The sequence below is a fragment of the Gigantopelta aegis genome, chromosome 11, assembly GCF_016097555.1.
Source record: "Gigantopelta aegis isolate Gae_Host chromosome 11, Gae_host_genome, whole genome shotgun sequence".
NCBI lineage: Eukaryota > Metazoa > Mollusca > Gastropoda > Neomphalida > Peltospiridae > Gigantopelta > Gigantopelta aegis.
Window position 1 is genome coordinate 7,549,168 of NC_054709.1, and position 13,835 is coordinate 7,563,002.

The following is a 13,835-nucleotide window of genomic DNA, read 5'->3' on the forward strand; positions in this document are numbered from 1 at the left end:
TGTTGCAGGCGGCGCTATATCGAACATGTACGGCGTGTTACTCGCTAGACACAGACTGATTGTGTGTTTTTGTTGCAGGCGGCGCTATATCGAACTTGTACGGCGTGTTACTCGCTAGACACAGACTCTTTCCAAAAGCTAAGACGGAAGGGATGACGGGAATGCCCCAAAGTGTCATGTTCGTTTCTGAGCAGGTAAATATATCTTGTTATTATACATCTTGCAGGTAGATATATCTTGTTATTATACATCTTGCAGGTAGATATATTTTGTTATTATACATCTTGCAGGTAGATATATCTTGTTATTATACATTTTGCAGGTAGATATAGTTTGTTATTATACATCTTGCAGGTAGATATATCTTGTTATTATACATCTTGCAGGTAGATATATCTTGTTATTATACATCGTGCAGGTAGATATAGCTTGTTATTATACATTTTGCAGGTATATATATCTGTTATTATACATCTTGCAGGTAGATATATCTTGCTATTATACATCTTGCGGGTAGATATAGTATTATTACGCCATCCATTCTGCGCTTACATATGTCTTATTGTGACACCATCATGTAGATAGATGTGCAGTCTTGTGTAATGTTTCAAATACGATGTGACGTCATTTGTAAATCAGACATGACGTCAGTAATACAATAGGCGCTAACTCCAGTACAAATAAAAAGGGAATTCACCATTTATAAATTCCGGTCCTAATCGCGCATATGTGTGATACAAGATACATTTATTACACGGTTTGTAAATGTCTGTATCACTATAGTAAGATAGAATAGGTATATGTGTGTAATAAATCTTATTACATTACACCATTTACCGGCCTCGGTGGCGTCGTGGTTAGGCCATCGGTCAACAGGCTGCTAGGTACTGGGTTCGGATCCCAGTCGAGGCATGGGATTTTTAATCCAGATACTGACTCCAAACCCTGAGTGAGTGCTCCGCTAGACTCAATGGGTAGGTGTAAACCACTTGCACCGACCAGTGATCTATAACTGGTTCTAACAAAGGCCATAGTTTGTGCTATCCTGCCTGTGGGAAGCGCAAATAAAAGATGTCTTGCTGCTAATCGGAAAGAGTAGCCCATGAAGTGGCGACAGCGGGTTTTCTCTCAAAATCTGTGTGGTCCTTAACCATATATCTGACGCCATATAACCGTAAATAAATTGTGTTGAGTGCGTCGTTAAATAAAACATTTCTTTCTTTCTTTCTATTACACCATTCATTCTGCATGTTTTAGTATTACACCATTCTGCATGTAGATATGTTTTATTATTACATCATCACATTCCACCATATTGTTGAACTTGCTGTTTTCGTTTGTTTTCACGTACAATATTCATAATTCGTACTGTGAAAATCCATTTTTCATTATTACAGGGACATTACTCTATTCGACGCGCTGCCTGTCTTCTAGGCATAGGTTCTGACAACGTTCTGTACGTCAAGTGTGATAAAAGGTTAGCACGTACTTTACTAGAACTTGACACGCCATGCCAATTAAGGTTCAAGCACACTGTCCTGGGTCCACACCTCAGCTATCTGGGCTATGCGTCCAGGACAGTGTGTTAGTTATTAATTGTTAGTGAGAGAGAAGAGATTGTAGTGGTCTTACATCTACCGATTGAGTCGTAAAAACTCGCTCTGTGTGGGAGCTGGTACCAGGCTGGGAACCCTGTACCTACCAGCCTTATGCCCGATGGATTAACAACGACACCACCGAAGCCGATCAGAACTTGACAATCCATGGCAAACTTAAATTTCTTTACAGCAAGGGAAATAATTCAGAAAATATAATGACAATAATTCAGGAGAGTTATCTACCTTAACATTATTTTAATTTTAAATACTGATCATTCAATACAGCCATGTTAAGGATGGCGAGTGCTCGCGAACAGTGTGACTGATACCATCCTTTTCTATCATATCACATTCATTTAGCGTTAAGCGCAAGAACCAGTCTTAAATGTTACAAACCTTCACAGATCTCTCTCTCTGTCTCCCCCCCCCCTCTCTCTCTCTCTCTCTCTCTCTCTCTCTCTCTCTCTCTCTCTCTCTCTCTCTCTCTCTCTCTCTCTCTCTCTCTCTCTCTCTCTCTCTCTCTCTCTCTCTCTCTCTCTCCCTCCCTCTGTATTACATGGCGGGATGTAGCTCAGTGGTACAGCGCTCGCCTGATGCGCAATCGGTCTAGGATTGATCCCTCTCGGTGGGCCCATTTGGGCTATTTCTCGTTCCAGCCAGTTCTCTACCATTGATGTTACAAAGGCTGTGGTGTGTACTATCCTGTCTGTGGGATGATGCCTATAAAAGATCCCTTGCTACTAATTGAAAACGACTAGCCTATGAAGTGTCGACAGCGGGTTTCCTCTCTCAATATATGTGTGGTTTTTAAACTATATGTAACCGTAAATAAAATGAGTTGAGTGTGTCATAAAATAAAATATTTCCTTCCTTTCTTCCTTCTACATTACAGAGGCAAAATGTCTTTAGATGATTTGAAGCATAAGATCCAAAACGCAAAGGACCATGGGAAGATACCAATGCTCGTGAGCATCACGTGCGGCACGACGATTTTGGCGGCATATGACCCAGTAGAAGCTGTGGCTGATATATGTGACGAACATGGAATTTGGCTTCATGTCGACGTGAGTGCGTCATATACAAGTAAAACTTTGTCGGTGTAAGTGCGTCACAAAGATATACATTTTGTGGACGTGAGTGCGTCATATACAGGTAAAACTTTGTCGGCGTAAGTGCATCACGAAGATATAAATTTTGTGGACGTGAGTGCGTCATATACAAATTAAACTTTGTCAGCTTAAGTGCGTTACAAAGATCTAAATTCTGTCGCCGTGAATGCGTCATATAGAATTAAAACGTTGTCGGCGTAATTGCGTCATATGCAAGTAAAACTTTATCAGCGTAAGTGTCCCATAAAAAAAAAAAAAAATTCGCTATGAAGGCGTCATATATGTGTTAAAATTTGTTGGCGTAATTGCGTCACAAAGATCAACATTGTGTCGACATGAGTGCGTCATATAAAAGTACAATTGTGTCGGCGTAAGTGCGTCGCAAACATCTAAATTTCATCGCCGTGAATGCGTCATATACATGTTAAACCTTGGTCGGCGTAAGTGCGTCACAAACAAGGACAATTATGTCGGCGTGCGTGTGTCACCTACAAATAAAACTGTCGACGTGACTGAGTCGCATATAAGTATCACTATCGACGTGAGTATGTCACATAAAAATACAATTGTTGACGTGAATGCGTTACATACAAGTAAAACTCTCGACGTGAGTATGTCACATAAAAATACAATTGTTGACGTGAATGCGTTACATACAAGTAAAACTCTCGACGTGAGTATGTCACATAAAAATACAATACGTGAATTGTAAAACTCTCGACGTGAGTATGTCACATAAAAATACAATTGTTGACGTGAATGCGTTACTTACAAGTAAAACTCTCGACGTGAGTATGTCACATAAAAATACAATTGTTGACGTGAATGCGTTACATACAAGTAAAACTCTCGACGTGAGTACGTCACATAAAAATACAATTGTTGACGTGAATGCGTTACATACAAGTAAAACTCTCGACGTGAGTACGTCACATAAAAATACAATTGTTGACGTGAATGCGTTACAAGTAAAACTCTCGACGTGAGTACGTCACATAAAAATACAATTGTTGACGTGAATGCGTTACATAAAAGTCAAACTCTCGACGTGAGTATGTCACATAAAAATACAATTGTTGACGTGAATGCGTTACATACAAGTAAAACTCTCGACGTGAGTGAGTCACATAAAAATACAATTGTTGACGTGAATGCGTTACATACAAGTAAAACTCTCGACGTGAGTACGTCACATAAACATACAATTGTTGACGTGAATGCGTTACAAGTAAAACTCTCGACGTGAGTACGTCACATAAAAATACAATTGTTGGCGTGAATGCGTTACATACAAGTAAAACTCTCGACGTGAGTACGTCACATAAAAATACAATTGTTGACGTGAATGCGTTACATACAAGTAAAACTCTCGATGTGAGTGAGTCGCATGCAAGTACAAGTGTGCGTATATGTGCGTGCGTGTGTGTGTGCGTGCGTGTGTGTGTGTTGGCAAAAGTTATTTAACTTGAAATAATTCAAACAGAGACATGTTCCGGATATCGAGCGCTCGCGAACAGTTTGACTGGTAGTATGATTTGTATTGCGTTAAGTCAGATACTACTATGGGAAATTATATAGTATAATATTGTATATTTGTCTTTCAGGCGGCATGGGGCGGGACCGTGCTTCTGTCACGTGAACACCGTCATCTACTGCGAGGTATCCACAGGTACTAGTGTATATACTAACTACTGCTAACGTCATAACACCATATGCTGACCTATACATTGCGACCAATTTGGTAGCATATGCGATCATTGTTTTCGTTTTGGTTGATATAAAATAAACAGATCAGCAATAGTCACGCTCGGAGACAATTCTGGCGATGTAGTCGCTGTATACTACTAAACTTTGACTTGTTAATTGTATAGGTGAAATCCACTTCACCTTCGATTTCGCGAAGATAGAAATCATTACATTGATTACATCTTCGATACTATGATCACAACGAAAACAGACCGCAGCCATGTTTTCGCCAAAGTATATATTATAAGAGTAAAATATATCTAAATAGTTATAAAACTTGTCTTGGTACCCCTTATAAAACATTTTATTTAAATGGAAAATAAAGGTTTCTAACAAAAAATTTAAAATAGATCACGTGATTAACATAGACTGGAATCTCTGTGAACCTTTTTTATGCAGCACGCAAACACATAAAGTAGAAAACCAGTTTATTATCAGCGAATTCCGAATACATCCAAATATTCCCAATATATTATTTGTAATGTTAGAACTATAAGGCACTTTTCCCCCCTTTTCCTTTGAAAATACTAAGTTTTGTTTTGGGCTTTTTTTTTCAAATCTAATTTGTTGCAAATAAAATGTGTTATTAATGCATCAATTAAAAATCAGAGGAAAATAATTTTCAAAATTGTACTTCTGCTTATCACATTTATAACAGAATATATCAATAAATTTAAACACTGTTTCGCATATAAGAGGACTGCCACTCTCCAGCGCTGAAGTTTCAGTAAAACAAATTAATTAGCTTATTACAATCTATTATGGTAGGGACTTAGTATTTACTTCCTGATGTAATACTCAACAGACAGTTACAGATATTAAAGTCACCCAGTACATATATAAACTGTACAATTGTTTCTCTGATACACTTTATGTTTTTCAAGGTTCTTTAATATTTGCATCTTTGGTTTACACATACTCACATAGACACGCACACACACGGATACACATACATACATACATACATACATACATACATACATACATACATACATACATACATACGTACGTACGTGCGTGTGTGCGTGCATAGGTGCATACATACATACAAACATACATACATACATACATTACATACATACATTACATGCATACATACATACATACATTACATCGGTATATAAACATGGCTCCAAATTTTGTTATTTGGCGCCTAAAAAAATAGAAGTAAGCGCCATCTGGCTCTCTCTCTCTCTCTCTCTCTCTCTCTCTCTCTCTCTCTCTCTCTCTCTCTCTTTCCCTATACAAAGAATAATCTTTCCGTATTCTAGAATCAGGTTCTCTCTCTCTCTCTCTCTCTCTCTCTCTCTCTCTCTCTCTCTCTCTCTCTCTCTCTCTCTCTCTCTCTCTCTCTCTCTCTCTCTCTCATATGTGTCGTTTGTATGTGTCTGTCTATGTATTTCTCTCTGTCTGTCTGTCTGTCCCTCATTTCTCTCGATCTCTATCTCCCCTTCACCCCTCATCCCCCCCACCCACCCCTCACCCCCACCCCCCCCCCTCTCTCTCTCTCTCTGTCTCTCTCTCTCTCTCTCTCTCTCTCTCTCTCTCTCTCTCTCTCTCTCTCTCTCTATCTTTGTCCCTCAACCCCATATCTCCCCTATCTCTCTCTTTCTCTCTTTGTCTTTCTCTCTCTCTATTTCTTTCTTTCTCTCATTTACTTATTTCAGAGCTGATTCGGTTACATGGAACCCGCACAAGATGATGGGTGTACCTCTACAATGCTCCGCTATCCTCACTAAACATAAAGTATCGTCTTTCTTTCTCTCTAGTGTTGAGCTGTTATCACTAAACACAAAGTAACTTCCTTCTTTCTCTCTAGTGTTGAGCTATTATCACTAAAAATAAAGTAACTTCCTTCTTTCTCTCGAGTGTTGAGCTGTTCTCACTACACAATACGTAACTTTTCTTCAGTGAATTTATGTTCTCTCTAAACATAAAGTAAATTCCTTCTTTCTCTCTATTCAACTTCTTTTCTAAGTTAAACATAAAGTAATTTCTTTGTCTCCAGTGTTGCGCGTTTCTCACTAAACATAATCAAGGTGAAGTGCTTTAATTCTCGTTATTATATTAAGGGTCTTCTGCTGTCTGCTAACCAGTCGAAAGCCGAGTACCTGTTCCAACAAGACAAGAACTACGACATCTCCTACGACACCGGCGACAAGACGATCCAGTGTGGACGTCACAACGACATCTTCAAACTCTGGCTCATGTGGAGGTCAAAGGTCAGGACTGTGTTTTTAATATATATACATATATATAATAATAATAATTAATATATATTAATATATAATAATAATAATAATAATAGTGATAATAATAATAATAATTTAAAAATATATAATAATAATAAATATAAAATAAATAAATATAAAAACATTCCATTGCATGTTAGCGATTGATCAACAGTGAAAAAAAGAAAAATGTTTGTTTTGTTTAATGACACCACTAGAACACATTGATTTATTAATCATCGGCTATTGGATGTCAAACATTTGGTAATTTTTAGAGAGGAAACCCGCTACATTTTGTTTCCATTAGTAGCAAGGTATATTTTACATGCACCATCCCACAGACAGGATAGCACATATCACCATATCACAGCCTTTAATATACCAGTCGTGATGCACCGGTTGGAACGAGAAATAGCCCAATGGGCCCAACTACTGGGATTGATCCCAGACCGAGACCAACAGCCAAAGCCTATATCAAGATATGTCTCTATTTTCTACAAGTGACATGTTTATAAAACAAACTAAACAGCAACAATAACAACAACAACAACAAGACGAATAACAACAACGATTACAATATTTAATTAATTAATAATGGTAATAATACAGCGCTCGAAATAGGCAGTAAAATATGGCCTGCTAAAAATAAGACAGCACGTGGTTTGAGAACTCTGAGATGTATTATAGAGCATTATCAAATTAAATAATAAGTGAATCACGAGCTTAGCCACAGCTAAATAGATGAGAAAGAAAGAAAGAAATGTTTTATTTAACGACGCACTCAACACATTTTATTTACGGTTATATGGCGTCAGACATATGGTTACTGACCATACAGATTTTGAGAGAAAACCCGCTGTCGCCACTACATGGGCTACTCATTCCGATTAGCAGCAAGGGACCTTTTATTTGCGCTTCCCACAGGCAGGATAGCACAAACCATGACCTTTGTTGAACCAGTTATGGATCACTGGTCGGTGCAAGTGGTTTACACCTACCCATTGAGCCTTGCGGAGCACTCAAAATAGATGACATGATCGTACCTACATGTACATCTATTTGGCTGTTGAAAAATGACTTGCGATTTTTGTGGTACTTTTAGCAGGTGAATTGCACAATCCCACCGACCTCGGTGGTGTTGTGGTTAAGCCATCTGACATAAGGCTGGTAGGTACTGGGTTCGCAGCTCGGTACCGGCTCCCACCCAGAGCGAGTTTTAACGACTCACTGGGTAGTTGTAAGGCCACTACACCCTCTTCTCTCTCACTAACCACTAACAATTAACAACTAACCTACTGTCCTGGACCGACAGCCCATATAGCTGAGGTGTTTGTCCAGGACAGTGTGCTTGAACGTTAATTGGATATAAGCACGAAAATATGTCGAAATGCACAATTCTTAAACATTTAGTTGCACAATTCTTAAACTTTGATTACGTGAGTCTGTATCATCAAACGTTGACATTGCACAATGTGTAAACTGTGAGTGTGTTATTGTATATCATCAAACGTTTCCATTGCAGGGCGACAAAGGATTTGAAGCTCAAGTGAATCACAACTTTGAGTTAGCACAGTACGTATAATTCTGAGCGATTTTGAGTTCTACCCACAAATGTTTAGTTTAAAAAAAAAAAAGAGTTTGTTTTAGTTAACGACACCACTAGAGCACATTGATTTATTAATCATCGGCTATTGTATGTCAAACATATGGTCATTTTGACAGTCATAGAGAGGAAACCCGTTACTTTTTCCATTAGTAGCAAGGGATCTTTTATATGCACCATCCCACAGACAGGATAACACATACCACGGCGTTTGATATACTAGTCGTGGTGCACTGGCTGTGACGAGAAATACCCCAATGAGCCCACTGACAGGGATTGATCTCAGACTGACCGCGCATCAAGTGAGTGCTATACCACTGGGCTACGTCCCACTCTTAAATGTTTAGTTAGCAAAATAAGTATTATGCTGAGAAAGTTTGATTTAGAACTTCATGTTGCAGAACATGTTCAAAACAAAACTGTAGTTCTTATAAGAACTCAATTTGGTTATGTTTACATTATGAAAACTGTAGAAATTTTGAATTCTACCCAGAAATTTTTAGTTAGCAAAATAAGTTTTATGCTCCAAAATTTTGATTTAGAACTTCATGTTGCAGAAAAAAATTTAACAAATAATTATAGTTCTTATAAGAACTCAATTTGGTTATGTTTACATTATGAAAACCAGCACCAAGCAACAGACCTAAAGTGATACATCAGTCAATCATTACATATACCATGTGTCCTCTTGGGATGGGTCCTTTGTTTTTGTTGTTGTTGTTTTCTTCTGCTATTGTTCTTGTTGTTTTGTTTTTTGTTGTCTTAGCGGCTCAGTTAAAGGGACATACCCTAGTTTCAACACATGAACATTAACACTACATTTAGTTAAAGGGGCAGACCCTTGTTTTTAAACACTAATGTATATTTTTCACTATCAGAGCCGTTTATGATCACTGAAATCAAACTTTACTTATATTGTATTGTTTAGATTATCAATTGCCGTACAACTGAAGTTTTTCTTGTAATCCTAATGTTTCCCATACCACAAAATGCATTTTCTAAAAATAGTTTTAAAAACGCACGTGCGTCTGAGAAGTAACAGTTTATGGAGTCGAGGTTTAGTCTATTTTTAACAGTATTTCACCGTTTCAACTTCACAGACTCGTGATTCACTCTTTTGTAACGTTATCCAAATGTGTTACAAGTTTGTAACTTAACGAAACTTAGTGTCCATTTTCACAGGTTGAAACTAGGGTATGCGACTTTAATCTACAAACCTGTAACACATTTGGATAAAGTTACAATTGAGTGAAACATTAGTCTGTGACTTTGAAATGGTGAAATACCCTCTAAAACCGGACTAAAACTCGACTCCATAACTGTTTCTTCTCAGACGCACGTGCGTTTTTTAAAATATAAGAAATGCATTTTGTGATATTAAAAGCACCAGGATGACCCAAAACACTTCGAATGTATCTAAACCATAAAATCTAAGTAATGTATGATTTCAGTGATCAGAAACGGCTATAATGGTCAAAAATATACCTTAGTGTTTAGAAACTAGGGTATGTCCCTTTAAATTAGTATGTTATGTAAACCTTGGCTCTTACATATATGCTTAACGCCTTAAAGGGACATTCCTGAGTTTGCTGCATTGTAAAATGTTTCCGAATAATAAAATATTTCTATGATTAAACTTACATATTAAATATATAACTTGTTTAGAATATCAGTGTCTGCATATTCAATGTGTTTCTGGTCGTCTTAATATTTGTAAGAAGCCCAAACTAGAGTTTGTCTTCAAATAATTTCTTACGTACGAAACAAATATATATTAGGAAATACAATTAAATTTAACCTAGTACAGATATTAGAATGATCAGAAACACGTTTAATATACAGCCACTAATATGTTATGCAGAAAAATATATTTGATGTGTAATTATAATCGTTAAAAAGTCTCTGTTAGTCGATAACATCTTTAAAATTGTAGCAAACTCGGGAATGTCCCTTTTAGTAGAGAAATAAGCATTATGTCTTGTCCGAGGTGTAACTTATTCAATGTCAGGGAGTAACATTAAAACAATTATCGTTTCAGCTACCTCCGCGATAGAGTGAAAGAGAGGGAGGCCTTCCATCTCGTTCTGGAAGAGGTATGCTCTGGTTGTGTCGTAGTTACTCGCTTTATATCATTGTTGCTGCCTGATATTTGTATTACTGCAGGTTGATAATGTAGTTTTATACCACTGTTATGTTCTGGTTTAGAATTAATTATATACTTTGTCTTGACAGTAAATAATTTCTGTGGTAGCCAACCGGGATACCAGGTTATAAACTCTGGTAGCCCCCAGTATAATGAATGAATGACTGAATGAATGACTGAATGAATAACTGAATGACTGAATGAATGAATGTTTAACGACATCCCAGCACGAAAAATACATCGGCTATTGGGTGTCAAACTATGGTAATGCAAACAAATAAAGTGATGATCAACATCAGTATAAAAATTCAAGAACAAATGGGTTGCCCTATAATTTTAATACATTAACAAAATGAGAGAAAATATTAAAATCATTTATTTTTTATTTAAACATGTTTTAGGGGTTTTTTTAAATCATGAGAAATATACTGTCAAATATACATTTGTACATGTTGATTGCAGAGTAACTGGACGTGTATAACAAATATATATAATAGCTCGGTGGACTACCATTTTTAGACATCTGGTAACCCGAGCAAACATTTGGTAGCTAAAACACCACGGGCTACCGCTAAGGTCGAGCCCTGATATACATACATATATATATATATATATATATATATTTGTTTTTTTTGTTGTTTTTTTTTTTTTTTTTTTTTTTTTTTTTAAACATTTACACCTGAATGTACCTTAGCCACAGGTAAGATGGGCACCTATGTTACAAAATAAGCTATTCCTTAGTATGTTACAAATATTTAATTATTTTCGTCGGTAATATTATTAATGGTATAGAGAAAGCTATACCCTTGATAGAACAAACTCTAACATATATCAACTGTGAATTAAATCATAAGTATATGTGTAACAAGACGTATATTAAACTACAAATATTTAATTTAATCAAAGTTAAGTAATTGGGTTGTGAGAAAAGTTTGCTGTCACAGCTATGTTGTGTGTGTGTGGGGGGGGGGGGGGGGTGGAGCCATTTTTGGTATTAATGCTGTTGATCAAAAAACTGTTTATAAACGTTGATATACATTTACAGATTCTCTGGGAAGTTTTCTTATTAGCTTTTACACGCTAAATGATTTGTTTTGCAGATTGAGGGACCTAACGTCTGTCTCTGGTACATACTTCCAAAATGGCGACAGATGAGTCGAGAGGATATCCCGGATGAGGAACTAAATAAGGTAAAACCAAACGTAGCACCGGACAGAATTCAGTGAAATAAGTACTGCTGTGAATATTTGATCACCTATACTGTCAGAAAGTGTTACACTGTCAAACATAGCATATCTTTAGTCCATTTGTGTGCAAAGGAAACCGATATATATATATATATATATATATATATATATATATATATATATATATATATATATATATATATATATATATATATATATATGTATATATATATTTGTTTTTGGGGTTTTTTTATCCGTAAAAATATTTGAAATAAATATTAGTGAAAATAAAAAACGTTTCTCTACAAATTGTCATCAAATTGCATAGGCTAAATCTTCTTTTACAATGCTGGTATGAAGAAGTACGGGCTAAAACGTTGCATACAAATGCGGCAGACCATACTCCTATAGGTCCTAAAGCACTAATCAAAAAGTATACCCCACTTTGTTTTTGTTTATTTCATATGAACAATGAAAGTATGTAGGATAAAATTTCATGGGATTTAATTAATTGTGCTTAATAAGCAAAATCATGGTGGAATACCATTTTGATTATTAATTTAGTAAATTCAAAAGTATTAACACTGTAAAAGAGAGTTTACGAGGTCATAATTGCATATTGATTGATTAAAGTTAAATGAAGTGTGTTTAAAGTGTTCTAATTCTATTATTTATTATGGCGCTTTTATTTTCAGGTTGCGCCAGCTATAAAAGCCCGGATGATGGAATCCGGCACTATGATGGTTCAGTACCAACCTCTTGGCAAACTGCCAAACTTCTTCAGGGTTGCCATATCAAACCCCGCGTTAACCACGCGAGATCTCGACTTCTTGCTGGACGAGATTGAGTGTCTTGGGCGGGAAATTCAAATCTGAAATCTGCTGATTCGGCATATTATTTGACGTCAGACATTAGGATTAAAAAAGTGACAGCAGTTGTCCACAACGTTTATTAATAAGTAAAAGTGTCAGTTTAAATAATACAATCTATACCTTAGAATAGGTCAACTGGGTACACGAGCGTTATGTATTTGTAGTTTGAATAAAAGTTGATGTTATTATCTGTTATTTTAACACCTATGTTTTACGCATATTCATAACATTATAATTATTATTATTATTAGTTCCCAAGCCTTTGACGTGTACATATTGCTTTTGCTATGATTATTATTATTATATTATTATTATTATTATTGTCGCATCTGTTGTATAATTAAGGATTGTCTGTTGTTTCTTTTATGTTCATCGGGGTATGAACAAAAAAAATCATCCGCAAACTGTGTGAATCGGCGAAGCCGTTCTCACATAAATTTGCGGATGATTTTTTTTGTTCATACTCAGATGAACGTAAACGAAATAACAGACAATACTTATAATTAAATTTGAATGATACATGCTAATAATAACACTAAAACGTCATACTTTATTTTGAATTATTTTTTATCCATAAACAATAACGCTCATTAAGACAACTTGCCCATATAAAATGACGTCATCACATATGACGTTCCCTGACGACGTAATTTTTACGTTCATCGAAAAATGAACAAACTCCCGTTGCTACGTCTGGACCAATCCGATGACGTTACGTTGTAATGAATGTAACAGAAATTTAATTATTCTTGTAAGAACGGTTCTGTACGATTTAGCTGAAATTTGGTATGTAGTTGGATACTTCGGGGGATTGATTGTATTAATAATTATGAATTATTATTAGTAGTATTATCATTATTATTATTATTATTATTATTATTATTATTATTATTATTGTTATTATGATTATTATTGTTATTATTATTACCATTATCATCAAGATTATAATAATAATCATCAACATCATTAGCAGTTTATCACCATCATCATTGTTTCGTTATTAGCTCAGCTCAGAGCAATAATTGAGACAGTTCGTCATACAGCAGTCACCTAACCGTTGTCGTGCAACGATATTCGGATGGTGCATATAAACGATATGTGGCTGCTAATAGAAAATATTAGATTTCGGAGTGGCGGCAGTGAGTTTTCTCTTACATTATCCTTAACCATATGTACACCAATCGCGTTCCCATCATGAAGGTAGATACATTCAAAATAAATTGTAACGAGGAGAAATGTCCAGACATTGTGTTTTCTTTCTTTCTTTGTTTCTTTTTTGTTTCTGGGTTTTTTTTTTGTGTTCTTTGGGTTTTTTGGGTTTTGTTGTTGTTGTTGTTGTTGTTTTT

At 35.9% G+C, this 13,835-nt stretch overlaps 1 protein-coding gene across 1 annotated transcript in view; it reads left to right on the forward strand.

Annotated features, from left to right (window-relative positions):
- LOC121385367 (glutamate decarboxylase 1-like) overlaps nucleotides 1-12,868 on the forward strand; it is a 43,365-nt gene extending 30,497 nt beyond the window's left edge. The window contains exons 5-14 of the mRNA XM_041516025.1: nucleotides 79-194; nucleotides 1,398-1,477; nucleotides 2,491-2,662; nucleotides 4,312-4,376; nucleotides 6,121-6,199; nucleotides 6,526-6,675; nucleotides 8,207-8,256; nucleotides 10,326-10,380; nucleotides 11,531-11,620; nucleotides 12,313-12,868. Of these exons, the coding sequence (XP_041371959.1) occupies nucleotides 79-194; nucleotides 1,398-1,477; nucleotides 2,491-2,662; nucleotides 4,312-4,376; nucleotides 6,121-6,199; nucleotides 6,526-6,675; nucleotides 8,207-8,256; nucleotides 10,326-10,380; nucleotides 11,531-11,620; nucleotides 12,313-12,492 (1,037 nt within the window). The 3' untranslated portion in view covers nucleotides 12,493-12,868. The remainder of the gene's footprint in view (nucleotides 1-78; nucleotides 195-1,397; nucleotides 1,478-2,490; nucleotides 2,663-4,311; nucleotides 4,377-6,120; nucleotides 6,200-6,525; nucleotides 6,676-8,206; nucleotides 8,257-10,325; nucleotides 10,381-11,530; nucleotides 11,621-12,312) is intronic.
- Nucleotides 12,869-13,835: the final 967 nt, after the last annotated feature.